The following is a 12,968-nucleotide window of genomic DNA, read 5'->3' as shown; positions in this document are numbered from 1 at the left end:
AGAGCTTCCCCACAACAAAGATTATTCTTTTAGAAAACTCTTGATTACCATTATCATTATATATATTCCCTGCCCTACTTCCCCACTTGCAGCAAACATCCCCTGACAACACCCAAGGGATAATAATACAACTGATCATTAGGGAGTACCTTAATTGTTTTATGAAGCATGCATTATTAATCTCCCACACATCAGATTAATATAGTTTCCTTTGCTTTCATTTGGATACTTCTATATATATATTAGAAAAGAAAAAAAAAAAAAAATAGTTTGTGGAGATGACATTGACACCATGAAGAATGAATAGAAGAATGGGTTTGTACCAGACTTTTTCATTTTTAATTATATGTTATGATAATATGAGAATATTATGTATTAATATATTTATAAGCCAAGTACTGGTACGTACTAAAAAATACATTATATTAATTATTCAGACGAGAAAATAACAAAAGAGTACTTCTACGCACACAAATAATTCGATCCGTTATTATACTTGTGGCAATAATTTTGGGTTGGGGAGACCAACATTATATAGGATATGAAAGAAAAGATGCAAGGCACACCTCTTAACTACGTACCAATTCGTTAACGTTTCTTGTAATTCCGACTGTTATCGGAATCATTAAGGTAATAATGGGGTCTTGTCGAATTAGATTTTCATAGGAGTGGCTCATGTATGATTAGAAGGGTAGTGTGGGAATGGACAAAAGACCACTTCCCTCCAAAACCCACTGACAAGCAATTTCCAAAATCCAGAAAAGCAACTTGTTGATTAAAATAGTCTAAAGTTTTGTGCTTTCTTTCACATTGCATATTATATGTTTCTTCTGTATATGTGTGTGTATATATATATATATTAATGCTTTCCCATCTCAATCCCCTACTATTCTTTTACACCCACAAAAGACTACTGGCCAACAACAAAGCCATATAACTGATCAATTTACAAAGGCAAGTTATGTAGTTCCATATGATCCATTCCCCCCCTCCTTCTCTCTCTTATACATATTACATATAGATGATCATATACATGCACTCTTATACACAACAAAACCTACTTTCTTAATTAGCTTTTCCACTCACTCAAAAAGACTAACCCTTCTATATTCTGCTTTTCTAGCTTGTTTTTGGATTGTTGTAGATCTACAAGGAAGAGATTAAAGATGATCCAAGAACTGTTGGGAGGTGCAAGCCTTATAGCAGGAGAGAGGAAAATCTCAACTAATGGGGGAGTTTTACAAGCCATACCTACTTCTTCATCTCCTGCAGTAATACCGTCTTCTTCTTCCTCCTCAACAACGAGCACTACTACTGTTACGACCACTACAACAACCTCGAATTCAGATAACCAAAACTTGAGGTGTCCACGATGTGATTCATCCAACACAAAGTTCTGTTACTATAACAACTACAACCTCACTCAGCCTCGCCACTTTTGCAAGACATGTCGCCGGTATTGGACAAAAGGAGGTGCACTCAGGAATGTTCCAATTGGAGGTGGATGCCGAAAGAGCAAGTCCCCTACTATCTCAACATCTGTTGGAAAATCAAGCTCTGGCAGGATGAAGAGCATATCTTCTGAGATTGGAAGGCCAGGCCTGGGATGTGGGTTTGATCCTGAGCTCTCAACGGGCCCAATTCTGTGGGGTTCGCCTCAGAATTCTCATCTCTTGGCCTTACTGAGATCTACTCAAAACCCTAACCCTAGTCCCTTTTTTAGTTCTGTTAATGTGAAGGAGGAGGCCGGAAATATGATTGGATCACACATGATGACTGAACCAGCAGTCACAGCAGGTGGATTAAATGCTCGAACCTTGGGCGTGGATCATCTTGGCCAGGTCCCTTCTCTTGGTCTATGTGGCTCTTTCTGGAGAAATAATCAACATCAAGCTCAACAGCAAAATGGCGTAGTGATTGGTGACGTTCAAAACAGTGGGATCCAAGAACTGTATCAGAGGCTCAGATCATCAACTAATTACTATGCTGATCACTCATCAGTAGTCCTGGGCAACGTGGCTTCTTCATCTAATTCATCTTCCTCATCCATTTTGGAGTCAGCTTCGCTTGCTGGGGGTGAATTGGGGTACTGGAATCCTGCCTTTTCTTGGTCTGATCTCCCAACAACAAATGGTGCATATCCTTGAAAATCTTTCCTAGCTTTTTCTCTCTTTTTTACTTCTTCTTCTTCTTCTTCTTCTTCTTTTCTTTTTTTTCCCCTTCATATGCTAGGACTGGCTGTTGCCTCTGGTGCACCTGTGCTTGTTTGGATTGTGGAATATTAAAGTACGTGACTGTAGCATCAATCTTTATCTTTATCAGTTTTTTTTTTTTCGTGTGTGTGCTTTTAGTTGTGTTTAACTTATGAGACTGTACCAATGACCAAGAAGATCAATATGGAAAATATTAGGTGTTTCGCAATACTTGATCTTGATGTTGCAAATACAATATATATATATATATATATATAGAAAAATTAATGTCACATGAAATATCATGATTTTTTCTTGAATTAGTGCCTAATGCAAAGGGCTTGCGCTTTAAAGTTTAATGATCGATCTAGTACTATATATAAGTTTTGGTATTGTGGGTTAATCTTATAAGGCAGATGAATAAAGAATTGTAAGGAATTAGTTAAAATACCTTACGAGTCAGTATATGGATGTGTATTTGTGTGGAAGAACAAACAATAATCGTAGAAAAGATGCATGAGAGGTTTTCTTCTGATATATATATCAAGTGTGGGTAGTACTGCTAGTGAGATGCATGGGTGCCATACGAAGATCATCCTTTTATTGTTTTGTTACGAGAAAGTGATGCTAAAGTAACCATGCATATTCATATCTGGGGAAGAGTTTCCTTTGACTGCAATTTGATCTTACTGTCGGTAAGGAATTCCATTTGCAGCTTTATTTGTCCCTGCCCAGCTTTCCTCCTCTAATATCGGCTTAATTCCTTCCAGCACTGAATAGTCTCTCTCTCTCTCTCTCTCTCTCTCTCTCTCTCTCTCTCTCTCTCTCTCTCTCTCTCTCTCTCACACACACACACGCACATTTTGGCAGCTTATTTACTACAGTAGCTAATTTTCCTAAATGTTACTAGGCCGCTGGAGTTTCATTTAATCGATCGGTAGTTTCCAATGATTAGATAGTACAAGCATCAAGAAATCTAGAGTCCACAAGGTTAATAATTAATTAGGTTCTTGGAAGATACAATCAAATCAATATTCGTACTCATTAAGTAGCTAGCTAGGAGTCGAGAAGGCCGTCCATCGCAATGGTTTGTGATCTCTCGGTTACCAACATACACTACTACTGTAATGGAGCTAATTCCAAGAAACCATGAGGACTTGGACTAGGTTGTCATAATGTCGCTCATAATTGAATGCTTACATCAAATTTTGGGAAAGTAATTAATTCACATAGAATTATTAGTAAACGGGGAATTGATCAGGTTCTCCACATGCATGCATGCATGAGTTCATATCATGTGGAGGAGACCGATCACATATCAGCCCTTTTTTTTAGTGTAAGATCAAATAGCTTTGAACAAATTCTATTCGAATATATAGAAAAATGATAATTTCATAACTATTTTGTAACTTATTTTTACAACCAACAGTGTATTAATATTGTCACTTCATTATTAAAAGTATTAAAAATTATTCTTAAATAATGATATGCATACACAATATGAATAGGAAGTTATAATCTAAGATACAGAGAATTGAAAACTTCTCCTAATCGACAGTCACACCCTCGTAACTGAAATTTAAAACTAAAAGAATAAAGTTCGAAAAAAGATCGATGTTTTAGAAAATAATCTTCCTATTAGTGCTTGTGCTTAGCGAGGCCACAAAGCAATGCATTCGCAGGGATGCCTGTCTCAGTGAACAGACTCTGTTCGTTGCTCCAAACTCTAACGTACAATTGCTGTCCTAAATATCTCCTCGACCAAATTGCAGACCTCAAGTTCCACATACCTTTGTTGTCCAAAGACACCATAACTGCACTCCAGGATGTCGGATATACCTATCATTTGCATCCCAATGTGTATGAATCAGCATTGGAAATACACAGATCATCACATCTAAGGAATGATATTAACGTTGAAATCTTCATGCAGTTCTTTAATTGAGAGTCTTCCACTTACCTGAACAGTGTGTCTGGGAATGCCATCGACCAAATTGTATCGTTTTCTCATGTCAGGTGTCCATGAACCAGAACCATATCTGAAAATTAGCAGTATATACAAAAGAAAATCAATATCATATTAATGAGCATGGAGATTTCTCTATTATTAACTAATGATATATAGGTTATTGGAAATTTTCCAGGCAAGCACGTTAAATGTTGTATTTTTAGTTGGCACTTAATGATCATAAAAGATTGGAAATTAACTTTTACGATAAACGTCTAGAGGCCTACCCGACAACGTAGAAGCTGTATCCGTCCAAATGCCAAGATTGTATCTTAGTTTCAGTGTTTTGGAAAACGATTTCAATAAAGTCATGGAAGGTGGTTCCAATGACAGGGGTGCCAAGGGTTGGGAGGCCAGAAGTTTGCCCGTACTTGATTGTGTTCAAGCTGAAGACCCCAGAAATGTTAAACCAGTCCGCAAGCTTCAAAGGGGTGGCTGGATCGAGGTAGGAGATTCCGTTAACGGCATATCGTAGCTTGCCATTTATCTTGGCTTGTGTATTAACTAAAACAATCGACCTTGAAATTTTTATGGTCCCATAATGGAATGACCCTTGTGGGTTGGGCCTGGCTGCATTGGCTGTCAAGTTCAACCTTCCCGCACAAAAAATGGAACGGTGTACATGAGCAACAAAGAATAGCACTAAAAATTGGGGGAAAAAAAAAAAAATCAAAACTTGGTTGGTAAAAAGTGTCATATAGTATTTGACGTCGCTCAGATATATTTACCTGATGGTCCTGGCTTGCTTCATAGACCAGTGAATGTGATAAGTTGGGCCGGTAGGTAAGGGCCCTGAGGCTTGGGCTGTGGAACCAGCATAGCGAAGATATGCGGTTGTTGTAAGAATAGGCTTTGTGAAACGGGTTGAAGCAACAATGAAATAGTCCTTGGATGGTCCATTATTTAGGGTAACCAAAACAGCCACAGATTGACCCACATGAACGTCAAGGGACTGATATGTGTCCTGCAGAGTATGAGATCCCTCTACTTCAATAAGCTTTAATGCATGCCCTTGAATCCTAAAGTTGATTGAAGTTTCTATCCCCACATTTGTCACCCTGAATTTGTAGCTTTTCCCTGAAAGAACCCAACCCAACCAAACCTCACTTTATACATATTTGACCACTTTCCATGAATGGAAAATTTTAGTTCATTAAGATGACACACTAATGAGGGAATCAAATGCCAAAAGATCATATATCCAATTGGTAATGATAATAGCGTACCTGGTTCACCGGTGAAGACAGAGCCGTTAGAAATCCCATTTATGAGGAGACCATCGGGTAAAGGAAGAGAAGTATTACCGAGGTCCAACATTCGCCGCAAGACCTGTAAATATGAGTTGATCATGTATTAGACCAATCTTTCCATCTCAGATACAAGCTACAACTTTATAATCTAAACATGATATTATATATATGCCACCTAAACAGGACATCTACAAGCATTTTGGATGAAGTAATTTAAGGTTTCAATCATTAATTACTTAGATTCGCGGAAGATAGACGCAGATCGAAGTTATTATATTTTACGGAACCTTGTGGTCAGTCTTGTACCAATCGCCAACAAGCAATGTAAATTCTCCATCAGGTTTAGGATATGGGATTGATATGACGGATCTCTGTGCAATATTGAAACCTCCAAAACCCCCAGCAGCTCTGTGCAATTTAGTTGAAGGGAAGTAGGAGAAAGTTCCAATCTGATCCTTGGCTTGAAACTTGTATGTCCAGTTTGTGTTTGGAGGGATGGGACAATTGGTTCCAAGCAAACCATCTTGCCATGATGTTCTCCTCTGTTTTATTCCATTCCTGGTTTCCCACCAAAACAAAACAAAGAAAGAAACCATTTGGGTTTTAGATTTTCGCTATCTGACATATCAGCAGGTGGAAAGACTGTTATATAATTGAACAGTGAAAGCTCAGAAAAGGGAAGAAAATACAAACCATGTGATGAGGAAAGGTTCATCCAGCTTATTAATGACATTAACGACTATGTTTTCGTTAGTCACACATTCAATTGTAGGGCCCGGGAATTGCCCATTGATAAGAATTCCCTACAAAATTATGCAGCAAATGAGCATGCAAAAACAGAAATAGATAAGCCTGTGAAATTAAGCAAATTAACATGCTAGCTAGCTACAAATGGCAACACCTATGCATGCATGATGTAGAGGCAGCGAGAAACCAACCTGTTGAGGAACACCAAGAGGATAAATTGTTCCATTTGTAACTGTCCATGTATAATATCTATATGCATCTTCTGCTTTCACCGAGAAAACGCTCAAGCAAATTATAACCAATATCGTTCCAAGAAAAAATTGCCGGTCAGAACCGGCTGCCTCGGTCTGCCTCATCGTTTCAGATATATTCCTTCAAATTTCAAATATCTGTCCGATCGAAAGAAACAGACAACCAAAATCAGTTGCTATACATGGATCTTTCACTCAACTTAAATCTGTTTAAAAATTCTAAAAGTTTTTGGTAAACCACAATTAATGATCAAGTACGTACTTTAGCTATGATCAGTTCATGTATATATATTAATTTGCTTTTAAATTTAGCTATGATCAAGTACTCCATTTAGAAAAATGCAGGGCCATCTGGCATCAAGTTATCAGCCTCTTGGCACCAACAAAGGTAATTAAGTTGCTTTTAAAAAGTAAAAAAAAATATATATATGACGTAAATGATCAAAACAGACACAATTTAGTCACATAAGTGAGACAATAGTATTTAGTTGCATATGAACCAATTAACAGAGCGCAGAAGCTTTACCTTATCTCAAATTTCCCGAACGGATTATGTTGAGGGAACAGATGGAAGTAGTGGAATTACTTGGAGTAGTGCAGCTACATAACATGAATTACCACTTGTATATATACAATAAGAGAGGTGCGCATGAAGAATGAGCTGAAAATCGTGACGGTGCCTGCAGCGTTGACCGGTCTATCAAACACTCGTGATCATGGGACTCCCATGCATGGCTCATTTAATTTGCGGCGCAATTCAAGCTAGCTTAACCTACGTAACACCAACACCTAATAAATGATATATATATATACACACACACACACTCTTTCACAACTCATTACAGCTCAAAATTAATTAATATTAAAGCCCGGCCAGTTGCAGTTGCAGTTGCAGTTTTGACCGGAGTTTGTATATTGGCTATCTTCAAATATATATAACTTTATCTGCATTCTTCTTCGTTTCTCGTTTCCTTGCTAGGTTTCTTTAAGGTGAAAATATGAAGCTGGCATATTAATTTTGGAATTTAATTAGAACTTGGACGTGGATAAGTCGGTGGGAAAGAAGAAAGAAAGAAAGAAAAGAAGGAAGGATCTTAGAAAGCTAGCGCCACCGTGAGTAGCGCAGCCTGGAACGGATCGTAGATATTAATATAGAATAAATTGATCAGAAAACGCGTTAATTAGGAGTTGAAAGTGACGGCCAATTGATTACGGTAACATGATGCATGGAGCATTCAGTGGCTAGGCACTTGGAGGAGGAATATGCTTGCATGCATGGCCTGGATCTGACGGCCTAGCTGTCTTCCATTTTTTATGGATTTCTAGCTAGCCGATCGAGGAGCCTGCATTACAACGTTGTCACATAAGTCGTGTTGTCCTGATCATGATGATCATATATATAAGTATGTAACTCTGTTTTGACTTTTTGAATTTGTTTTGTGCTCTCACTGCTCTGAACAAAAACAAAAACAAAAAACTGGACATATATATATATATATATTATATGCAATATATATAATAGTAATTATCGGTCTTCTGGCAGCTTGTTTCTTCTTCTAGTACTCGTTCCTTTTCTTAAGGGTGTCAAATCGTGCTAACGGATCGTGTTTGTGTCGTGTCAAAGCATGTATATTATATTATATAGATAAACCCTAACCCAACCCGTTAAGCTTATCGTATCAAAATCTCAAACCCTAACCCAACCCGTTAACATAACGTGTCGTGTCGTGTCAACCCGTTTTGATCTATTAGTGAATATTACTAAATAAGTTGACATGAAACAATATGACCTGTTTTAAACTGTTTATGTAAATGGATTGAATATGCCTGAAATTAACCATTTTGACTTGATTAAATTTAACATAATTTTCTATAAATGTTAAAATCACAATATCTATAAAAATTATAAAACTAACTACAAGTCCAAAATTACAATCTAAATAATAAAAATATCGAAATTAAAATTCTAACAATTTTACTTTTGGGTAGAAGGGTATAATTGTAATTTTAACTTTCTTAACGTGTCATAACGGGTTATAACATGTCAAAATGGGTTGACCCGTTATCAACCTGTTAAGTAATCGTGTCATAACGGGTCAACCCGTTTTGACTCAAACCCGTTAAGACTAAACCCTAACCCACTATTATCGTGTCGTGTTTATGTTGGGTTAACGGGTCGTGTAACATATTGTCACCCCTACTTTTCTTCCTTCGCTAGGCTCCAGGCCTTCCACCAATATTAACATTGTAATATCGCAAATTTATCTGAGTGAGTATATATTTTGGACGTTTCACGAAAGTTGTAGCTAGAATATGGATTAAGTACGTACGTGCTAGTATTTTGCTACGATCGAGATTTATTTATTTATTTATTTTGCAACGATCGAATTAATTTTTATCATCAAAGCTTTTAATTTTAATCATCGAATTATTATTACTATTATTATTATTATTGTTATCATCATCATCATCATCATCATCATCATCAAAGCTTTTGATCATTTTTGGGGATATTAGTGTTATCAGAATTAATTTTGTCACGTTAAATATTAATCAAGATCTTTTTTTATTAATGTAACACTTGTATTATATATATATATAATGTTTATCGGGACTACTTTTTATTAATATATTGAAAATTAACACACCTAGCTTGTCACGTAACCAGAAAGAGTACCGTTAAGAAATAATTTGGTGGATTAATTCTTACTTGTATTTCATTGATCTTGTATACAAATATATAACCATGAGGTCTGGTTTATACATGGAATGATAGACAAATTAGCTATACAAATATGGTGTAACTGTTAAATGACTAAATTGATGGGATTGCTGAAATTAGGGGATTTTGTTGCTGTAATACTCCCTTCAAGTTGGCGCATGAAGATCCATAATGCCCAACTTGCGAAGTAAATGATGGAAGAGATCTGAACCCAAGGATTTGGTAAAGATATCAACGATCTGCTCGAAAGATGGAAGATGAACGATGGTGAAGAGACCAGAACAAAGTTTATCATGGACAATGTGGCAGTCTTTTGCCAACGGATTCATAGTGGTCTCGTTTTCTATTGTCGAAGTATGGTAGAGGGCAACATGTGTCTCAGTTGGAGGCGGGCAAGACAAGCTCTAGAATTTGGAAATCCATTGTGTCCATTGTTCTTGATGTTTGTGCGACATAAAAAGCGAGAGTGAAGGAAGGTTTGGCATCCTTTTGGTTTTGATTGATGGTTTTCGAATGGACCTTTGTCTCACATGGTCGATGTGGTTATGACACCGTCTTTGATAGTCAAGGATGTGTGGGCTGGTGATAGTTGGAACTGTGAGATGCTGGAACAGTTACTTGGTGCTGAATTAATAAAGGAAGTGATTAGAAAGGTTTGTGCTAGCAGGTCTGGGCAAGATGTGTTAGTGTGGAAACCAGCTTAAGACAATAGTTTCACTACAGCATCTACCTGGGAGTTTATTCGAGTGAGAGGAGACCATTTTACGTGGATGGACTGGATCTGGAACAACCTTTTGCCGAAGAAGATATTAGTTTGCATGTGGCATGCTCGGTTTAACTGCTTATCTGTTGATGACAAGGTACAATTTCGTGGAATTGAGATGGCTTCCAAATGTGGTTGTTGCTCTTCAACAAAAAAGGAAACGTTGGATCATGTGCTTATAACAAGTCAGATTGCAAAGCAAGTATGGCATCTTGCATCTTTGGCGCTAGGAGGTTCTTGCGTGCATTCTAGTAGTTGGTGGCACCGAGTGGAGGTTTGGCTGAATTGTGCAAAGGAAGGCACCAAATGACATCTGTTGATTGGTATTCTACCTAGCATTCTAACATGGTGTTTGTGGAAACGATGCTGAAAAAGCTCGGATGGAAGAAGTTTAGGAAACTTCAATAAGTGTTTGGAGGTCCATTCAGTTTTGGCTAGGCAACCTGGTAAATGACATGGATGATATAAAGCTGTCTCAGTTTGATTACCAAGTTTTGAGTGCATTGGATATTCGGACTCATATTCGTTTAGTGCAAAAATTTCAAAAGGTTACTTGGTTGAAACCTCCTTGTGGCTGGTGGAAACTAAATGTGGATGGTAGTTTTCATGAGAACCCAGACAACTATGGTGGGGGTGGAGTGTTACTTGATCATAGGGGCCACATCAAGACAGGTTTTTCTGCGCAATACGGCTTTAGAACCAACAATAAGGCAAAGTTACGAGCGTTGTTGCAAGGGGTTAGATTGTGTAAATCTATGACCTGTACACACGTTAGACTAGAATGTGACTCTAAGATCGTGGTGGATTGGTTGAACAAGAGATGATGTAGTTTATGGCATCTTTAGGACTACAGGGATGATCTTATTCAGGAGTTGGATGGATTGCAATATCAAGTGGTTCATCAGTTCAGAGAAGGTAATCAAGCAACTAACTACTTAGCACGACGAGGTGAAGAGGGGACTACTTGGAGTTTTGGCCAGGATGTTTGTCTCCCAAGAGAGTTGAGGGGTATTATTAGACTAGATGCATTGGGTTTCCCATCCATTAGAAGGTACGCAGGTTGATAGCAGGAGCTTGTGCAAGCTGGGGAGCTATTTTTTAGGTTTTTAATGTTTTCATGTGAAGAGATTGAAGGACACTTATGGCGTTTTCCGGGGGGTTGCAGCTTTTCATTTTTTTGATTGTATTTGGATCACTTATGGCGTACGTTGTTTACACAAAAAGTTGTGGTTTACTTGGTTTTGGTTTATAAATAGGCATGTTTAGATTGGTTTTTTATTGATTTATTTATTGAGTTTAATGTATAGGTTGTTTTATTTTACTGGTTTGTCTGATGCCTAGGTTGGTTTTTCTTGAATATTTGTAAATCCCATGTGTCTTGCTTGTTACTACGGTATTCCACTGCCATAAGTGAGGGTAATCAATAAAATTGGAGTACTGTTTTTTTTTTTTTAAATGTAGCGCGCAATCTCAATATGTTTGGTGTGCTCATGAAAAAATTAGATTTTTGAGCAATGTAGAGGGCAAACTGATTGTCACAATAGAGGGTCATGGGAGCTTTGTGTGAGATGTCGAGGTCATGAAGGAGCTATTGTAACCAAACTAGTTCACATGTAGTGACAGTCATGTCGCGGTATTCAGCTTCATTAGAGGAACGTGCGACTATGGTCTGCTTTTTAGTGCTCCAGGAGATAGGGTTAAAACCAAGAGTGATGAAAAAACTAGTAATAAAGTGCCGAGTAGTGGGACAACTGGCCCAATCAAAATCAGTGTAAGCACAAACATGAAGGTCATTTGAGGAAGGAAAAAAATGCCTTAACCTGGAGTGCCTTTAATGTAGCAAAGAACACGTGTGGCAGAGGTAAGGTGAGGAGTTTGGGGAGCATGCATGAATTGGCTAATGATATTTACTGCAAAAATAATATTAGGTTTGGTGATGGTGAGATAAATGAGAACGCCCAACTAATCGTTGGTAAGGGTTGACATCAGGAAGAAGGTCACCATTAACGTCATTGAGCTTTAGGTTATGTTCCGTAGAAAAGGGAGTAAGGCGAGAGCCAAGTTGGCCGCTATCGACAAGGATATCTAGGGCATATTTTCGCTGATTGAGAAAAATGCTTGAAGGGGATCGAGCAACTTTAAGTCCAAGGAAATATTTGAGGGGTCCAAGATCCCTGATTTTGAAATGAGTGGAAATAACAGACTTGAAGTAGGTGACCTAAGAAAGATCATTGCTGACAACCAAGATGTCTTCAACATAAACAAGAACAATGATGAGACTGGTAGCAGTGATCAAGGTAAATAGAGAATGATCGGCCTGAGATTGAACAAAACCTTACAGTAAGAAGAATATATGTTAGTTTAAAGATAAATACTCTAGCTACAAAGGGATTACACAAAAATAATTTCACAAACTGATGTGGCTTAATGTGGGTCGTCAGATTGTAAAGTTACTTTTATTGTAAAGCAGATTTAACAGATTAGATGAAGCCACATCAGTTTATAAGATTATTTTTGTGTGATTCTTTTGTGGATGTAGCAATACTCTAGTTTAAAATACCAATTCTAAGAGGTCTGCTAGAGGCCGTAGAGTGATTTCCGCAGGCAGCAAACACGTGTCTCCCCCTTAAGACAATAATGGGGTGGGGGTTTCATGTAAAATTTCTCATCAAGTTTGCTATGCAAGAATGCATTATACACATCCATTTGGTGAATAATCCAATGTTTTGTGGCAGCAATAGCTAGAACACAGCAGATTGTGTTCATTTTTGCGACTAACGCAAAAGTTTCATGATAGTTTATCACTTCAACTTGAGTGTAACCTTTTGCCATGAGCCGGGCCTTGTGGCACTCAACAGTATCATTTGCTCGGAGTTTGGTCTTGAAGAGCCACTTGCAACCGATGAGTTTCTTACCAGGAGGAAGAGGTTCTAGTGTCCAAGTGGAGTTTTCCTCAAGAGCACGGAGTTCAGAAGTCATAGCTTCACGCCAATGAGAGTGTCTAATGGCTTCTGAGTAACAAGTAGAATCAACAG

At 37.8% G+C, this 12,968-nt stretch overlaps 2 protein-coding genes across 2 annotated transcripts; one reads left to right on the top strand and one right to left on the bottom strand.

Moving 5' to 3' along the window:
• The first annotated feature begins 806 nt into the window (after nucleotides 1–806).
• Nucleotides 807–2,421, top strand: LOC122306352 (dof zinc finger protein DOF5.3-like). Its single transcript, XM_043118783.1, has 2 exons — nucleotides 807–954; nucleotides 1,124–2,421. Exon 2 carries the CDS (start codon nucleotides 1,167–1,169, stop codon nucleotides 2,145–2,147), a length of 981 nt encoding a protein of 326 aa, XP_042974717.1. The 5' UTR covers nucleotides 807–954; nucleotides 1,124–1,166; the 3' UTR covers nucleotides 2,148–2,421.
• A 1,210-nt stretch (nucleotides 2,422–3,631) lies between these two features.
• LOC122301531 (L-ascorbate oxidase homolog) lies at nucleotides 3,632–7,379 on the bottom strand. The gene is made up of 9 exons (XM_043112930.1): nucleotides 6,975–7,379; nucleotides 6,389–6,586; nucleotides 6,144–6,253; nucleotides 5,738–6,008; nucleotides 5,427–5,529; nucleotides 4,929–5,277; nucleotides 4,428–4,793; nucleotides 4,153–4,231; nucleotides 3,632–4,031 (listed from the first exon to the last, which is right to left on the bottom strand). Exons 2-9 carry the CDS (start codon nucleotides 6,551–6,553, stop codon nucleotides 3,831–3,833), a joined length of 1,644 nt encoding a protein of 547 aa, XP_042968864.1. The 5' UTR covers nucleotides 6,554–6,586; nucleotides 6,975–7,379; the 3' UTR covers nucleotides 3,632–3,830.
• Between the last annotated feature and the right edge of the window lie 5,589 nt (nucleotides 7,380–12,968).

This window comes from Carya illinoinensis, chromosome 1 (genome assembly GCF_018687715.1).
Source record: "Carya illinoinensis cultivar Pawnee chromosome 1, C.illinoinensisPawnee_v1, whole genome shotgun sequence".
NCBI lineage: Eukaryota > Viridiplantae > Streptophyta > Magnoliopsida > Fagales > Juglandaceae > Carya > Carya illinoinensis.
The sequence above is the reverse complement of the archived record's forward strand: the minus strand, read 5'-3'. Positions and strand labels throughout refer to the sequence as shown.